Source organism: Salmo salar, chromosome 19 (assembly GCF_965601325.2).
Source record: "Salmo salar chromosome 19, fSalSal1, whole genome shotgun sequence".
NCBI classification, from domain to species: Eukaryota; Metazoa; Chordata; class Actinopteri; order Salmoniformes; family Salmonidae; genus Salmo; species Salmo salar.
The window spans coordinates 57,428,846-57,442,720 of record NC_138309.1 but is presented as its reverse complement, the minus strand read 5'-3'; the positions used below and the strand labels follow the sequence as shown (position 1 = coordinate 57,442,720).

Sequence of the window (13,875 nt, the reverse complement as noted above, 5' to 3'; positions counted from 1 at the left end):
TCATACAATTTCATACATTTTTTTCTGTGCTGGCCCCCCGTGGGAATCGAACCCACAACCCTGGTGTTGCAAACACCATGCTCTACCAACTGAGCTACAGGGAAGGCTGTACACACGAGCAAGTTATAATCAGATCTTATTGTCTATCTACCCTACATACATTGACACCCCCTGACTAGGCACCCCATTCATATATAACCCCTACATATCTAACTCCTAGGCACCCTCTCTCTAACCCCCACAGCGTCTCTGTTGTTTGGGATAAAAGGTCCCTTATTACTTCATGTGATTTAAGGCTCCGTTTTGCCTTGGGGGCCTTGCTGCAATGTTGTTGCAAAATGTGAAACAATTTGTGTACTGTTGCAGAGTGGTAGAAGAGACAGTTTCCTAAGGCTTTCACTTATTTCTCTATTCATCACTGTTTTCAATAGTATAAAAGAAAAGAGGAAAACAGATCAGAGAGACAGAGAGAGACAGACAGACAGATAGACAGACAGACAGACAGAACATGGTGCCAAGTGTTCCTACCCTGCTCTGCATACTGTACCTAGGGAAGAGCCTCTGCAGCACGTCCCATATGCCCTTGTCACACATGCACATACACACACACACACACAGAGCGACAATCAGCAGGGCATTTCCTCTGAGTTCAAGGTTGGGTTTGCTTCCACGGTTCTCATCACAGAGGGAGAAAGGTTGGGGGACAGGGTGTGTGCGGATGTGGATGAGGTAATGTATGTGTGCTTGCAATACTCAAATGTCTCTGTAGTGCAATGTATTACTATAGATGACCATATGTGTGTGTGTGTGTGTGTGTGTGTGTGTGTGTGTGGCTAGCTGTGACCTATAATACCCCTAGACAGTAATCAGGATAGTGTCAATGTGCCCTCCCAGCTGGACATCAAATACACCAGGCCAACTGATCCCCCCCCCCACACACACACACACACACACACATCGCTCTCTTTACTTTTTAACCTCAACAACTGGTCTTAGGTCAACTATATGAATTCCTCATAATGGTTAGGGTCCCCAGTGGGAGTATAGAAATCCAACCCCAAGTCAGTTGTCAGGGGGTGAATGGTAATGGGGTGGCTTAGATATTACTGCACTGTTGGAGCCAGGAACACTTTGTTTCACCCGCAATAACATTGCTAAATATGTGCATGTGACCAATACAATTTCATTTGATTTTGATTTGTTGTGTCTAACAAGTCTCTATCTGGAACACCAGGGGTTCTGTCAAGTGGCAGGATCACTACGTTACCGTAGGGCTGTTGGGTTGATGTAGTGACGAGTCAGTTAAAAAAACTAAAAAAACATCTGTGTATCTTTGCCAGGTGACTTGTTTACCTCATGATGGGCACGTTCAGGCTTAGGGCTAGCGGAGGGAACAGTGATCCTATGTCCTCCTGCATAGTGTAATGCAACTGGAGTAGGCATGTGTGTGTGTGTGTGTGTGTGTGTGTGTGTGTGTGTGTCTGGCACGTGGTTCAGGACTCCACACACACACACGGAGGTTCTCTCTCTGCCTTAAGGTGGTGATGACACTGAGATGTGCATACTTACACACTAATATCAGTATGGTTTCTCAAATGACTGCCTCATCTGGTTCACCAACTACATCTCAGATAGAGTTCAGTGTGTCAAATCGGAGGGCCTGTTGTCCGGACCTCTGACAGTCTCTATGGGGGTACCACAGGGTTCAATTCTCGGGCTGACTCTTTTCTCTGTATATATCAATGATGTCGCTCTTGCTGCGGGTGATTCCTTGATCCACCTCTACGCAGACGACATCATTCTGTATACATCTGGCCCTTCTTTGGACACTGTGTTAACAAACCTCCAAATGAGCTTCAATGCCATACAACACTCCTTCCGTGGCCTCCAACTGCTCTTAAATGCTAGTAAAACTAAATGCATGCTCTTCAATCGATCGCTGCCCGCACCTGCCCGCCCGTCCAGCATCACTACTCTGGACGGTTCTGACTTAGAATATGTGGACAACTACAAATACCTAGGTGTCTGGCTAGACTGTAAACTCTCCTTCCAGAATCATATTAAGCATCTCCAATCCAAAATTAAATCTAGAATCGGCTTCCTATTTCACAACAAAGTCTCCTTCACTCACACTGCCAAACATACCCTCGTAAAACTGACTATCCTACCGATCCTTGACTTCGGCGATGTCATTTACAAAATAGCCTCCAACACTCTACTCAGCAAACTGGATGCAGTCTATCACAGTGCCATCTGTTTTGTCACCAAAGCCCCATATACCACCCACCACTGCGACCTGTATGCTCTCGTCGGCTGGCCCTCACTACATATTCGTTGCCAAACCCACTGGCTCCGGGTCATCTATAAGTCTTTACTAGGTAAAGCTCCGCCTTATCTCAGCTCACTGGTCACCATAGCAACACCCATCCGTAGCACGCTCTCCAGCAGGTGTATCTCACTGGTCATCCCTAAAGCCAACACCTCAGTTGGCCGCCTTTCCTTCCAGTTCTCTGCTGCCAATGACTGGAACGAATTGCAAAAATCGCTGAAGTTGGAGACTTATATCTCCCTCACTAACTTTAAGCATCAGCTATCTGAGCAGCTTACCGATCGCAGCAGCTGTACACAGCCCATCTGTAAATAGCCCATCCAACTACCTACCTCATCCCCATATTGTTTTTATCTACTTTTTTTTGCTCTTTTGCACACCAGTATTTCTACTTGCACATCATCATCTGCACATCTATCACTCGTGTTAATTTGCTAAATTGTAATTATTTCGCCACTATGGCCTATTTATTGCCTTACCTCCTTACTTCATTTGCACACACTGTATACATATTGTGTTATTGACTGTACGTTATTGACTGTACGTTTGTTTATTCCATGTGTAACTCTGTTGTTTGTGTCGCACTGCTTTGCTTTATCTTGGCCAGGTCACAGTTGTAAATGAGAACTTGTTCTGAACTGGCCTACCTGGTTACATAAAGGTGAAATAAATAAATAAAATAAAAGTATGGTCTGTATAGCTCTTAGTAGTGGAGCCTCGATGCATTGATTAACACTACTTTCACCAACTGCAATAAGGCCATGTGAGTCAGGGTGAATTATACCCGAACTTGGAAGGGAGTCTTAGGAGACTTCCACTGATTGCACCGCAGCAGATTGAGCAACCCTAGTTCTTCCAGCTCCAAACAAGTCGACAGCCCTAGATCTCTCTGTCAAGTTCCTCTTTACAGTTCAACCTATTTCACGCCGTCACATCAACCACACATTAAACCTCAGACGTCCTTGATCTAAACTTCCCTCTCTTCCCCCCCCATCAAGAGCTTCTTCTCCCTCTCTCCTCCTTTTTAACTGAGCAATTCTCCTCCCTCAGCTCCTCCCTTTTGTCATTTCCCCCCAAATAAAGAACTGAGAGACGTCAATCAAATTGGTGAGAACTAAAAGACTAAATAAATAGAGGGGATGTTTAATTGATACAGAGGCAGCCCCACGTGCCAACATCACAAGTTCACTCATTTTTCTTTCTCATGCGTTTTAAAGTTGGCATTTTATAGTATGCCAATTAAAGTGCAGCTCGGGGAGCGAGCCCAGATCCTCAAGCCCCAATTAAAAGTTGGAGGGATGATTTGACAGGACAGGGAAACAGATCAGGCCACGGGAGTGAGAGTGACTGAAGAAATGGCTGGGCTCACATTGTTTAGAGATGTATTCAACACACACACACACACACACTTCACATTCACATACATTTACATTCCTTCACACTCCTCACATGTGCTGCTGCTACTCTCTGTTTATTATCTATGCATAGTCACTTAACCCCTACCTACATGTACATATTACCTCAATTACTAACTCGTACCCCTGCACATTGACTCGGTAACGCCTGTATATAGCCTTGTTATTTTTTTCCTTTCGTTTATTTAGCCAATTTCACTTACTTACTTTTTAAAAACTCTGCACTGCTGGTTAGGGGCTCGTAAGTAAGCATTTCAAGGTTAAGGTCTACACCTGTTATATTCGGCATGTATGAGACTATCACACCTGCTCCCGCTTCCCATCTCTGATGCTTGAGGGCGCCAGGCTACCGTTCATTACGCACACCTGTCACCATTACGCGCATCAACGCTCACTGGACTTACCTGGACTCCTTCGCGTTGTTGATTGCCCCCTCTATATCTGTTTGTTCCTCAGTTTGTTCCCCGTCAGCATTAATGTCATCATGTCGTTTTGTTCCCCGCCCGTCCAGACCCTGTTCTTGTTTTGTTTGATGTCCGTTTTCCATTAAATGTTCACTCCCTGTACTTGCTTCTCATCTCCAGCGTCGGTCCTTACAGTGACAAATAAAATGTGATTTGATTATTGTTAAGTAATCATCCCCCACATGACTAGATCCATACTGTAGCTGGCTGCACATTCAGTATATACCTACGTTTCTTGTTACATGTGCTAGTCACGCTTGCCAGACTCTCGGAGATACAGCATCTGTGGCAAGAGATTATATGTGTATATATACACACACACACACACACACACACACACACACACACACACACACACACACACACACACCCTCGTGTAAGCACACAGCACACAAATGCAGTACAAGCGCAACAATGCACACAAACACACAAAACAACCCACCTCACTCACTCACACACATACACACTCAAATAAGCCACCTGAAACCCTTAAAGTGGAACTGACAGCGTTTTAGCACATAAAATCTTATTAAAATCTCTTCATATACACCCCCAGGAAGAATGTGACACCTATGGTTTTTTGGGGGGGGGGGGGGGTCCTGATGAGCGAGCACTTACATATGGTCGTTTCCATAAAGTCATAGAATGTTTGGGGATGACATAAAATTCTATAGCAATATAAAGTTGGAAAACGGCGGTGCGTTTGGACAATTAATAGACATTACAGTAAATAAAACCGAATAAAAACAACTGTCTTGTCCAGGACCGGTGTCTACGCAGACCAGTGCGCCATAGCCAATCAGAGCTACAGTTGGCCTATTATGCAAACAAGCCATTTGCCACACGGACTGCCATCATTCACTTTGAACTGGACTGTGTGTTTACAGGCAGTAGCCACAGCACAACTTTACATCATTAGAACACATTCGCCAAAAGCCCCAAAATACACCTGAATGGGTTTCTGCAAATATGTAAATACCTTGGGAGTCCTCTTACATATGGGAACTTTGCAGTCCTATTGATCAAACAACCATGAAAAGGCAGGCCATCTCTGCCTCAGTTGCCTATGCACATCAACAAGATCAACAACGAATGCTAGCCAGAGCAAGATGAGCTCAAATTTAACAAGGGAACGTAAGATAAACCCTCTCAAACTTTTTCAGCTAGTTGGCCATCAAAATTGCACTGATAAACGATGGAGAATAGTAGCCTGCTCGTCCTTCTGCAGCTTGCCTGCCAATGCATGCTTGTCCCAACCCATGTTTTGACAGTTGAATGGGAACTTGCCTGCCAAATACATTTGATTGACAACTAAGAGATATGGTAACTGTGGATAAGTCGTTCAAGTTCAGCATAGCTAGCTAGCAAGCAAAACAATTCACATTTCTTGCTTGTTAACCGAATTACACCTGTCTCTCCAGCTGTAGCCACCGAAAAACGATATGAGAAGAAAAAGTTGAATTTTCGGGACAGACAGCCTATTTGTTTTTACCAAAAAAACGTGCAAAAAACTGAAATATCCAATTTACATAAGTAATCAAACCCTTTACTCAGTACTTTCTTGAAACATCTTTGGCAGCGATTACAGCCTTGAGGCTTCTTGGGTGCAAGCTTTGCACACCTGTATTTGGAGAGTTTCTCCCATTCTTCTCTGCAGATCCTCTCAAGCTCTGTTAGGTTGGATGGGGAGTGTCGCTGTACAGCTATTTCCAGGTCTCTCCAGAGATGTTAGATCGGGTTCAAGTCCAGGCTCTGTCTGGGCCACTCAAGTGCATTCAGAGACTTGTCCCGAAGCCACTCCTGCGTTGTCTTGGCTGTGTGCTTAGGGTCGTTATCCTGTTGGAAGGTGAACCTTCAACCCAGTCTGAGGTCCTGAGCGCTCTGGAGAAGATTTTCATCAAAGATTTCTATGCACTTTGCTCCTTTCATCTTTCCCTCAAACCTGACTATCAATCAATCAAATGTATTTATAAAGCCCTTTTTACATCAGCCTATGTCACAAAGTGCTATACAGAAAGCCAGCCTAAAACCCCAAACAGCAAGCAATGCCAATGTAGAAGCACAGTGGCTAGGAAAAACTCCCTAAAAAGGCAGGAACCTAGGAAGAAACCTAGAGAGGAACCAGGCTCTGAGGGGTGGCCAGTCCTCTTTTGGCTGTGCCGGGTGGAGATTATAACGGTACTAATCTCCCAGTCCCTTCCGCTGAAAAACATCCCCACAGCATGATGCTGCCACCACCATGCTTCACCGTAGGGATGGTGCCAGGTTTCCTCCAGATGTGACACTTGGCATTCATGCCAAAGTGTTCAATCTTGGTTTCATCAGACCAGATAATCTTGTTTTTCATGGTCTGTCAGTCTTTAGGTGCCTTTTGGCAAACTCCAAGTGGGATTTCATGTACCTTTTACTGAGGAGTGGCTTCCGTCTGGCCACTCTACCATAAAGGCCTGATTGATGGAGTACTGCAGAGATGGAAGAAACTTCCAGAAGGACAACCATCTCCACAGAGGAACTCTAGAGCTCTGTCAGAGTGACCATCCCCTGATTGCTCAGTTTGGCTGTGCGGCCAGCTTTAGAAAGAGTCTTGGTGGTTCCAAACTTCTTCCATTTAAGAATTCTTGGGGACCTTGAATGCTGCAGAAATGTTGTGCCTCGACACAATCCTGTCTAGGCGCTCTACGAACAATACCTTTGACCTCATGGCTTGGTTATTGCTCTGACATGCACTGTTAACTGTGGGACCTTATATAGGCAGGTGTGTGCCTTTCCAAATCATGTCCAATCAATTGAATTTACCACAGCTGGACTCCAATCAAGTTGTAGAAACAGCTCAAGGCTGATTAATGGGAACAGGATGCACCTGAGCTCAATGTCGAGTCTCACAGCAAAGGGTCTGAATACTTATGTAAATAAGGTATTTCTGTTTTTTATTTTTAATAAATTTGCTAATATTTAAAAAAAAAAAACTATTTTCGCTTTGACATTATGGAGTATAGTGTGTACATTTATGAGGATTTTTTTATTTAATCCATTTTAGAATAAGGCTGTAAGGTAACAAAATGTGGAAGTCAAATGGATGCTTTGTATAGCATTTTAACATATTAAAACACAAGAAGAGAGAAATAATATTTGTCCAACCTTTGCTGCTATGCTTGCAGATGTCCATAATATGCTCCAACCCTAATCAAAAAGTATTTAATAACTCCAAATAACAAAATCGTAGCTATAGGTTGTAGTAACATTTAAACTTAAAACATGATTTGCCTTTATTTGCATTGCATGGGTCATTGGTGCGGTTAAATGCAGCATTGCTGTAGGGTGTACTCAAAATGTCTTGTATTTGAGAAGCCAGCCTAGGCTACTGCTCAAATGTTGCTGTAATAGGCCTACATGTTTCTCATTGGATGGAGTTTTGTTTCAGGTTTTGTTGTTTGGTTATTCATTGTCAAGCTTTAAAAACCAAAGCCAGACTGCGACATTTTAGTAGCCGAGCTAGGATTGTAGCTTGTGTCTGTACTCTTCCCCTCTGCTGCGCGCTGTAAACGGGACACATAAAAGCAGCGCAATTGAAGTTGAATTCACAGATGAGAGCGCATCAGGCTATAATTTTATAAAGTAGGTGACTCAACTGTTGACTCGTTTATACTCAGGCCTTGTATTTGACACGTGCGCTAGCCTATTAGCCATGTTATGACATAGTTACAGTCGTACATTTTTTTCTTCAAAATATTGAGTTATGTTGCAGGCCAGCTGGGATTTACAACCTGATAGCGATATGTTTTGGACAACTAAGAAATGTATTGGTGAATTATATAAATCATGCAGTGTACTGCATACATCTATTCTGCCAACAATGCCTTACATCATGGAATTTTGAGTCAAACATAAACTATTTTTAAAACCAGTTATAAAGTTGGTTTTGTAGCATAAACTAGGAATTTGATATTTTTGACTGATATGATTGTCTGTTTGTACTGTCGGTATTGTACTGCAAAGTAGTTAAAACACTGTCCGTTCCACCTTAAATGTATTATTCAGTGTTTTCTCTCCCTTTTCCTGTTATTGGTTTGTAAGTCCTAAAAACTAAGTTCATTTTCTCTCCTCAGGCCAACCAATTGTGATCTAATTAAAGTTCTCTATTTATCTCAGTCTCCCTCTCTCTCTGTTCCCATTCTCTCCTGTTTCTCTTCTCTCTCCTTTACTGCACTTTCAGAGGAAAGTATAGATTTACTGTGTGCTGTACTCTTTCTTTTGAAAGCCTCTCCCTGCGCTCCATCTTGCTTTTCTTCTTGACTACCATAATCTTATCATCTCTCTCCTTCTCGCTCTCTTTCTCTCTCTTCCCCAAACCACATAGTGCTCTCTCTTCCTCTGTCTCTGTCTCTCTCTCTCTCAAGAACCCTATGTAATAATAAAACATGCTTTAGTAGGGGTGGGCTGTTTGATAATCTGTATGGGGTTGACCTTGGCTATAGGGAGACAGCATACGCATGGATATCTGAGTAGGTGCGGGCAAGGCCACAGCACTGATGAGACTAGATATGAGCTAGCGATAGGGGGGCGGACTATGGACGTCCTGCATAGAGTGAAAATGGCACATCGCACATAGACAGAAGAGCATTTCTATATCCAATCTAATCTATTGGACCGTATTGGAGATATAACCGATTTTTAATCATTCTTAAACTTCAAGACCCGGTTGCATTGTTTTTCTCCATTTGACTGTAACACAATGAGTCCCTTTAGCCTCTGTCTGTTTTATTGCCCAGGACAAATTGTTCCAACGGCTACATGCAGCAGCACAGGGATAGCTCTGTCAATGGTTTTCCTGTGATAGTCTTTCTGGTGAATGTGTGTCATTGCTGTCCTATCCAGATTTTTACCACAATTTGTCCTCACATTTGTGGTTTAGGGTCGAGGAGACTATATGACAATGCAGTGCACGTGTGCTGCGCTGGATCCAGTGTGTGTCGTGTTAGCAGCTCTGAACCAGCACATGCCGTGTGAGGTGATAGGCCAGCTGAGCTCTTATATTTGTTCTTATTAACAGTCCACCATAGTATTACAAGAACCACTGCATCACATTATGGTACGTTAGACTAGAATGCCTTGAAATGTCCTTGAACTCGCTGTAGAATATGAAATATTATATTATGTCCACGGGGGTCTGGCTAGTCCTGCATCCCACCTCTGCACGATAACCTTGATAATAAATCGCTAGATAGACCACTGTATTATGGTCAGCTATTAGCGTTATCTATCAGGGTCAGGACATCACTGTAGGAGACCGCCACGTCTCGAACCTACACCCCTCCCATGATGATGTGCGGCTGGTATGCATTCATCTCAAGTTCCTCTTATCATGGAGCGTGTTCAAGCTGTAAATAGATTGAGAGAGGCTGTTAATGCCGCGGTTCAACATTTGTAAACATAGCAAATGGTGAAGTTGGCTAGTAAAACTCACATCTGTGCATCAGTCGACATCTTGTAAATGGTTAAGTGTGACACGGAGGCTGGGGTTACGTACACACACACCTTGATTCACGGGTTTGGGCTTTTGACCTCGAAGAGGGAACCGTCGGAACGTCATGCTAACATGACCGTCAAATAAATCAATTATCATTTTTGTCTGTAATTTTACAATGAAGAAGATTCATACACAAGCAAATGATTTTCCATGTGAAATATACATGGAAAATATTCAGCCACTCTTGGAGGAAAACGGAATACATTAAAGACTTAATAGGTTTCACTTTCTTATCAAAAAACGACACGACAATCCGGCTTTAAAGCAGTCAACGTGCTGTGAAATAGAACACAGTAAGCTTGGTGAAGCAATGTAGTCCATTGCTCCGTTGAAATCGCAGCATTTCAACTCACACTATTATGTGGCAATTACGCGGTGTCACTGTTATATTAGTGATTACTGACAACAATCTCGTGCTCGCAATCGTTCGTCCCTCTGTTTGGGATTAGAAAGGCATTGAACGAGGAATTAGGGGAGGAAGAATAGAGCTGAGGAAGGAGCGGTCAAAAAGGTTGAATACGAAGCTTTGTGCGTGTGTGTGTGTGTGTGTGGGGGGGGGGGGGGGGCTCATAAACTCTTGGAAAGCCCTGTCGTCGTGTGGCCAGGGGTCATGCATGTTAGGCCAACATGTGAGACCTTCTCACATGAAGCGTTTGGAAAGGTTGCATAAACAATGTGGACATTGCAACTTAAGGAAGACCACTCTCTGGCAAGTCTGTTATGGTCTGAACCCTATGGAAACATGAGGACATGTCATCTAAAATCATGGTAGTTCTACTCTGTTCTATTTAGGTACAGGAGGGAGACGGAGAAAAAGGAACGACAATCCTTGTTGAGTAACATGGTTGGCACTTAAACAAATTCTTATCAACTGTTGTTGATTGTCAGTCAATGATATTTCCTCTGTTCTATTCTCGCTTCTCTCCCATGACAATAACCTATCCATCTAATGCTAACTGAATGTGTGCGTTAAGCTAAGCTAACGGAATGTATACATTAAGCCAAGCTAACAGAATGTATACATTTAGCCAAGCCAACTGAATGTATACATGGAGGTCATACTAACCAAACGGATGGAAGTCATGCTAACTGATTGTTTACATGGAGTTCTTGCTAACTGAATATATCCTATCCTCTCATTGACAGATCTTGTCCAGTCCATTCGTCAGTCCCAGGGCCAGCACAGGGGGGTCGCTCCAGAGGCCAGAGCCCGCCCAGACCGGGACCCTGTGATGTCGCACTGACTGACCCCCCTACCTGCGAATGACCAGCGAGCGTCCGAGGGTGGGGCCCGCCTCAGTCTCGCATGATTGGCTGTTGGATGGAATTAAGGTGAATGGAACACATGCCCAAGGAGCAGGACCCTAACCTATCAGAGGGAGAAGAGAAACGGTGAGTTCTGCCCCCCACTTCCTGGTCTCAACCCTACAGGCTATAACCCTGCCGCTAATGTCACACAGTGAATAGGCATCACGTCGCCTTACGGGTTAGGGGTCTTCTGAGGAATGTGTAGAATTACTGGGTTTTACCCTTTTGTTTTGATAGTCTGCTCTCTGCTCCCTCTCTCGCTGTGCTTCTCTTTCTTTTCTCTCATCCATCTCTCTTCCCTCTCTTTCTCTCTCTTCCCTCTCTCCCTCTTTCTCGCTCTTTCCTCTCTCCCTCTCTTTCCCTCTCTTCCCTCTCTTTCTCTCTCTTCCCTCTCTCCCTCTTTCCTCTCTCTCCTCTCTTTCTCGCTCTTTCCTCTTTCTCGCTCTTTCCTCTTTCTCACTCTTTCCTCTTTCTCTTCAGCCTGCAAGTTGAAACAGCTCAAAAAAAGTGATCACGTTTTCTAAGAAACCTAAAAACTAGTCCTCCAGGTTTCCCGACCCTGAACACGTGTGAGTGTGTAACTTACTAACTGCACTGCTTGGAGCCAGTCCACCAGACACAAACACAGGTAGTTCCCTTGTCATCATTCATTAGAACACAACATCAGTGAAATGGAAGCTCCTCAGTCTCAACCAGTCACGCTGTGTCAGAGTGGAACGAGGACTTTTATCAAAGAGCAACCTCCTCCTGCTCAAAGAGCACAACTATCAGTCAGTCTGATGCCTCGGAGAGAGAGAGAGAAGAGAGAGGTGAGAGAAGAGAGGGGTGAGAGAAGAGAGAGGTGAGAGAAGAGAGAGGTGAGAGAAGAGAGAGGTGAGAGAAGAGAGAGGTGAGAGAAGAGAAAGAGGAGAAGGAGAGGATGGGAGAGAGCAGCCTGGCTAGGGTAGAATGATACCACATTCTGGTAGCATAGTCTATAGTTTTATATGGTTGATAGTGGTGGTGTTTGTGTTCTGTTACAGTGGTATGTGTGTCTACATTTATGCATATTGATGTGTGTTTGAGAGCGGTTGGATACAGTCCGTGCATCAAAGTCTGTGTTTGCGTGCGTCCGTCCGTGAGCTTGTGTGGATGGTTATTTGCTTGTGCTTGCCCATGTGTGTGTATGCTACGTTGTGTGTGTGTGTGTCATGGTTGTGACACGTGGGCCACGGAGGGGGTCTCCGGCTCCCTGGAATGCTGTGTGAAATTCCCCGGCGCTGAGCCCTTTGGCATATTACCAGGGCGCAAATGAAAGGAAAGCCACAGGAGCCGGATAAAAAATGTCTGCTGCGATGGACACCTGTCAGTAGATTAGCAGCTGGGCTTGTGTGTGTGTGTGTAGTGGCGGTTCAGGGCTAAATTAAGCCTGCTGTCGCTGTGTTAATTAAAGACGAGGAGGAATTAAAGAGCTTGATCCTGATTGGACTGTTTGCTAATCACATTGGAGTTGATTGAACTGTTTGATACTGTAGAGGATGTGATTAATGCTCTCCTTCACTGTGTTGTCCTCGGAAACCTTTGAAGTCATACTGGGGATAGTTGAACCAAATGACAGATGTATATATTTTGTTTCCTTACCTTGAAAGCAGTCTGTGAACAAGGAATGACTTAGCCTAGCCACTGTGGATTGCAGTCACTCCTGCTGTTCAGATAAGGCAACAAATATCTAAGTACGCAACTTTGCTGAACTGTCCCTTTTAACGTCACTGTTCGGATTCAATTCAAATTTTATTTATATAGCCCTTCTTACATCAGCTGATATATCAAACTGCTGTACAGAAACCCAGCCTAAAACCCCAAACAGCGAGCAATGCAGGTGTAGAAGCACGGTGGCTAGGAAAAACTCCCTAGAAAGGCCAAAACTTAGGAAGAAACCTAGAGAGGAACCAGGCTATGAGGGGTGGCCAGTCCTCTTCTGGCTGTGCCGGGTGGAGATTATAACAGAACATGGCCAAGATGTTCAAATGTTCATAAATGACCAGCGTGGTCAAATAATAGTAATCACAGTGAACAGGTCAGGGTTCCATAGCTGCAGGCAGAACAGTTGAAACTGGAGCAGCAGCATGGCCAGGTGGACTGGGGACAACAAGGAGTCATCATGCCAGGTAGTCCTGAGGCATGGTCCTAGGGCTCAGGTCCTCCGAGAGAGAAAGAGAGAATTAGAGAGAGCATACTTAAATTCACACAGGACACCGGATAAGACAGGAGAAATACTCCAGATATAACAGACTGACCCTAGCCCCCGACACATAAACTACTGCAGCATAAATACTGGAGGCTGAGACAGGAGGGGTCAGGAGACACTGATGAGAGTAGACCAAAGTAATACAGGGCTGATGCAAGAAAGTCTCCCGCTTCTACTCTAGCACTTGCTAGAGGCACGAATAATAACAGAGGCGCACAGTAATATCATGTCTTGTGGTTCTGTGGTTGCTGATGGTAGCAAATGGCTTAGCACCAGCTTCTTTGTTTCCTTAGTGTTCTCAACCTTGCCAAAAAGGCACTGCCCGATCTTATTTTACTCATGTAGGCAAGGGTTTGCCGAGCGCTATTTGGCAACACTGTTGTCAATGTTGTTGCAACGAAGTCACTGAAATTGGATTACCAAATCTGTTCTAATTGCTGATAAGATGGCGGAAATGGAAGTGGTGTAGAGAACAGAGACGGGCTGGATTATTCTCTTACAGCTGTTGTGCCCATATCTGTAATCAAACGGGCGTGCGCACGTACACGCTCATCCGCTCTATTCAGATTAGGTTTGCAGTGTGAAACCGACCGACTTCACTATCA

The 13,875-nt window shown here is 44.3% G+C and overlaps 1 protein-coding gene across 4 annotated transcripts in view; it reads left to right on the top strand.

The window, feature by feature from the left end:
* LOC106579329 (thyroid hormone receptor alpha) overlaps positions 1-13,875 on the top strand; it is a 151,290-nt gene that overhangs the window by 108,174 nt on the left and 29,241 nt on the right. For all 4 annotated transcript variants that reach the window (XM_014159158.3, XM_014159155.3, XM_014159153.3 and 1 more), the window contains one exon: positions 10,882-11,127. In XM_014159158.3, coding sequence (XP_014014633.1) covers positions 11,072-11,127 — 56 coding nt within the window. In that variant the 5' untranslated portion in view covers positions 10,882-11,071. The remainder of the gene's footprint in view (positions 1-10,881; positions 11,128-13,875) is intronic.